At 45.7% G+C, this 1,419-nt stretch overlaps 1 protein-coding gene across 1 annotated transcript; it reads left to right on the top strand.

Moving 5' to 3' along the window:
* The first annotated feature begins 342 nt into the window (after positions 1-342).
* LOC121048612 (protein ALP1-like) lies at positions 343-1,196 on the top strand. Its single transcript, XM_040505141.2, has 2 exons — positions 343-740; positions 811-1,196. The coding sequence occupies exons 1-2, from the start codon at positions 343-345 to the stop codon at positions 1,124-1,126; spliced, it is 714 nt and encodes a 237-aa protein (XP_040361075.1). The 3' UTR covers positions 1,127-1,196.
* The last annotated feature ends 223 nt before the right edge of the window (positions 1,197-1,419 follow it).

The raw sequence follows: 1,419 nt of genomic DNA, 5'->3' as shown, positions 1-1,419 counted from the left end.
TCAATTGCATCATGCATCCAAAAACTCGAAACTGAAATGCATCCAGCCATCCCAACCAAAGACAAACTTCAACTGACGCTGCGGTTTCTTGCCTCAGGTGTGTGGTTATTCTTCCTACTTTTGTCCTTGTTTTAGCATATTTGAGAGCTACGCTCGACTTAGCCGTGTTTCTTCTTTTCTTACGAATTTTCAGGCGAAAGTCAACATTCCCTAAGCAGGCAGTTCCGAATTAGCCACAGCGCCGTCAACGGGTTCCTCGTTGAAACTTGTGACGCCGTTTACAAAATGCTGGGACCAAAATATCTGGTGTCCCCGCGGACGAAAGATGAGTAGCTTCCGGTAATGAAGAACTTTTACGAAAGATGGCAGTTTGCGCAATGTATTGGAGCGCTGGACGGAAAACATGTCACAATTTTCAAACCTCCAAACTCTGGATCTGTGTATATTAATTACAAGAAGACCTTCAGTGTGGTGCTTTTTGCTCTTGTGGACGCAGACAGCAGGTTTTTGTACATTGATGTTGGCGCACCTGGGTCTGATGGAGATGGAGGCATTTGGAGGACGACACCACTGCGGAATGCCATCGAGAACGGAACAGCTGGGCTGCCGATCTCAGGACCTGGACCGGTCGGCGTCCCACCCGTCATCGTGGGAGACGACGCCTTCCCCTTGTCTACAAACTTAATGAAGCCGTACACTGGTACAAATTTCGACGAGGAAAAGGTTATATTTAACTACAGGTGTGTTGCCTACATCGTGTCATTTCTAAACACCGTTTTCCTTATCGTTTTATTTTATTTTTTATTTCAGATTAAGCCGAGCCAGACGGGTAGCAGAAAATGCGTTTGGCAGTCTGGCAAACCGTTTTAGGTTTTTGCACACGACTATCGATGCCGAACCAGGAAGGGTCACCTCATTCATCAAGGCGGCGTGTGTGCTGCACAACTATTTGCGAGCTGCACCTGTGCTTTTTAGAGCGTCGAGGGAGGACCACCAGCGAAAAAGGACAATCTACTTCGGGCTACGAAGTTGCAAAGGGCGCTCCGGGGCAAGAGCTCTAGAAGGCGCCATCGCGTGGCAGAGGGAAGAGGCGGGCCTTAATCTGCGGATAAATAACAAAATGTAACCTTATCTGCATGTTCAGACAAGTGCAGAAGCAAAGATACCATTTCATGAGCTGTATATTGCTACTTCCTTTACTTAACAATCGTTCATGCATGTGGTGGCACTTTGACCACCAAAACTTTTTGTGGTATGCTCTAATTGTTCAAATTTATGTAAATAAACTTGAAAGAATCTTCAGTGTTTTCTTATTTTTTATTTCGTCATACTATAATATTGGTTCGCGATCTAACACACTCGCCCACTCCAACAAAAACAGCCGTCAGGTCCTAATGGAATAAGTACGAAAGGCAAAGG

This window comes from Ixodes scapularis, unplaced genomic scaffold, assembly GCF_016920785.2.
Source record: "Ixodes scapularis isolate PalLabHiFi unplaced genomic scaffold, ASM1692078v2 PGA_scaffold0__279_contigs__length_252992795, whole genome shotgun sequence".
NCBI lineage: Eukaryota > Metazoa > Arthropoda > Arachnida > Ixodida > Ixodidae > Ixodes > Ixodes scapularis.
The sequence above is the reverse complement of the archived record's forward strand: the minus strand, read 5'-3'. Positions and strand labels throughout refer to the sequence as shown.

Coding starts and splice junctions, on each gene's coding strand:
- LOC121048612 (XM_040505141.2), top strand. CDS start 343: ATGAAGAACTTTTACGAAAGATGGCAGTTTGCGCAATGTATTGGAGCG. Junction 741..810: donor AAGGTTATATTTAACTACAG/GTGTGTTGCCTA, acceptor TTTTTATTTCAG/ATTAAGCCGAGCCAGACGGG.